Below are 2,102 nucleotides of genomic sequence, written 5' to 3'. Positions count from 1 at the left end.
GAAAATTGTCATTCAAGCCCAGGTTGCGGCATGTTACCGGAATGGAATCAGGCTTAAATGATATAGACGTGATGGGCCCTGTCGAGATCTATCATTTGGTACTAAAACTGTCTGAATATCTCATTCTAGGGACAAGTTATCAGCCGTCCCGCCATCTGCTTCGGATATTCAGAAGTTCAGAAGTTCAAATTTTCAAAAAATTTTCAATTTTTGGGTAGATCAAATAATTGTTTCGAGCTATAGAAACCGCGAAAATACCATCTTTTTGCTATGTTTCCCTCATTTTCTTTCAAAATCGAATTTTTTTTTGAATCGATTTTGCAAAATTTCAGAGATTCATCCACTATTTTTGAAACATTTCCCTGAAAATTCAAGTTTCCTGAATATCCTTTTTTTTTGGAAAAAAATTTGAGTCAGAATGGTAAACTATGGTAACCACTCTGGAAAAGTGCCACCCAAAGTGTCGATTAAAAATCCGTATATTTCGGTTCCTACAAAAGATATCAAAAAGTAAATAACAGATAAAATGATACTGATAATACGAAGAACATTTTTTCAGTTGGCAGTTTCTGCATATCTTTCACAGGAACCGAGATATATAAACTTAAAGTTTAATGGAACTCTGAGGGGGAAATCGTTCTCTCTCTCTCTCTCTCTCTCTCTCTCTCTCTCTCTCTCTCTCTCTCTCTCTCTCTCTCCTTCTCTTTTTCTAACAATGTTCATTTTTCAGAATGAGTTCTTCAAAAAATCACAAATCCGCTTTCAAACTCTGGCTCTCAGACTCGCGACCATTTCTAGAAGAACGATTCAAAAATCTATCGAATGAAGAATTGAGCAAAAAAATCTCTGAAATTTGGAGGACAGGATTACAGCCGGATGTCAAAAAATCGTATTTGGAAAAAGAGAAAGAATTAAAGGAAAAAGGAACAATGTCTTCGAATTTTTCATTTTGGATTTTGGCGAAATTACGGGAAAATGGTCTATTTGATGAGAGGATGAGTGTGAAGGAGAATTGGAAATATTTAAAGGAGGAAACCAAAAACTGGTATAAAGAGGAATTTGTGAAATATAGATCCAATCCTGTGGAGGTGAGCTTTTTGAGTTTCTGAAATTCTATATTCTCAAATTCCTAGATTCCTTGAATTCCAGATTTCTGGATTCTTAGATTTCTAGATATCGACGGACTCAGGGATCCAGGGATCTAGAGATCTAGGGACTCAGGGATCCAGGGACTCAGGGATCAAGGGATCCAAGGATCCAAGGATCCAAGGATCCAGGGATTCAGGGATCCAGGAATCTAGCGATCTAGGGATCCAAGGATCCAGGGATTTAGGGATCCATGGATTCAGGGATTCAGAGGTCCAGGGAGGTTGATTACTACATTCAATTTAAATTTTGAAAAAATGGGAATTATGGGATTTCTGAGGTTTTGGGATTCTTGGGATTCTTGTGGTCCTTGGGGATCATCGGGTTTCTTGAACTTTTTTGTTTCTTGGGATTTTTGGAATTTTAAAGATTTTTGGGATTGTTTGACTTTTTGGATTCTTGGATACACGAGTTTCTAGATTCCTAGATTCCCAGATTCCCAGATTTTCAAATTCCTAGATTCCTCTATTCTAGAAATTTTTAGAATTTAAAATTTATAGGTCTCTAGATTACTGAATTTCAAATCTTCGGAATTTCTGAATTATTGAAAATTAATTTTCCAGAACATTACAAACTACTCGACTTCTATAGCATTTCAATTAGAGCACGTCGGTTCTGAAAATCAATATTTCCATGCTGAAAATCAGCAAAATGGGCAATTTTCCGAAAATTTTGAGACAATTAATGGGACATATCAAACAGGTACAGTAACTTTTTGGAAACTTTTTAATAACAAATTTCAGAATCTCAATATTCATGTGATGACGTCAGTTATCAAAATTCTGACAATCAGAATTTCTCAAATGGTCCTTCGACTTCTGAATCCTTCGTTTTTGAAATTCCCACGCCTTCTTATCGATCGGCAGTCAGACGGCTTCAGTTTCAGGATTCTGAAAATTTCGAGATGAATTCTAAAGAAGTCCCACAGGATTCAGGAATGCAGAATCCGATTTTCA

The 2,102-nt window shown here is 36.2% G+C and overlaps 1 protein-coding gene across 1 annotated transcript; it reads left to right on the top strand.

Annotated features, from left to right (window-relative positions):
* Positions 1-731: 731 nt before the first annotated feature.
* On the top strand, positions 732-2,054 carry CBG25777 (the record flags this gene model as incomplete). The annotated part of the gene is made up of 2 exons (XM_045243158.1): positions 732-1,088; positions 1,890-2,054. The coding sequence occupies 2 exons, from the start codon at positions 732-734 to the stop codon at positions 2,052-2,054; spliced, it is 522 nt and encodes a 173-aa protein (XP_045098597.1).
* Positions 2,055-2,102: the final 48 nt, after the last annotated feature.

The sequence above is a fragment of the Caenorhabditis briggsae genome (assembly GCF_000004555.2).
Source record: "Caenorhabditis briggsae complete genome, chrII, whole genome shotgun sequence".
Classification (NCBI taxonomy): domain Eukaryota; kingdom Metazoa; phylum Nematoda; class Chromadorea; order Rhabditida; family Rhabditidae; genus Caenorhabditis; species Caenorhabditis briggsae.
The sequence above is the reverse complement of the archived record's forward strand: the minus strand, read 5'-3'. Positions and strand labels throughout refer to the sequence as shown.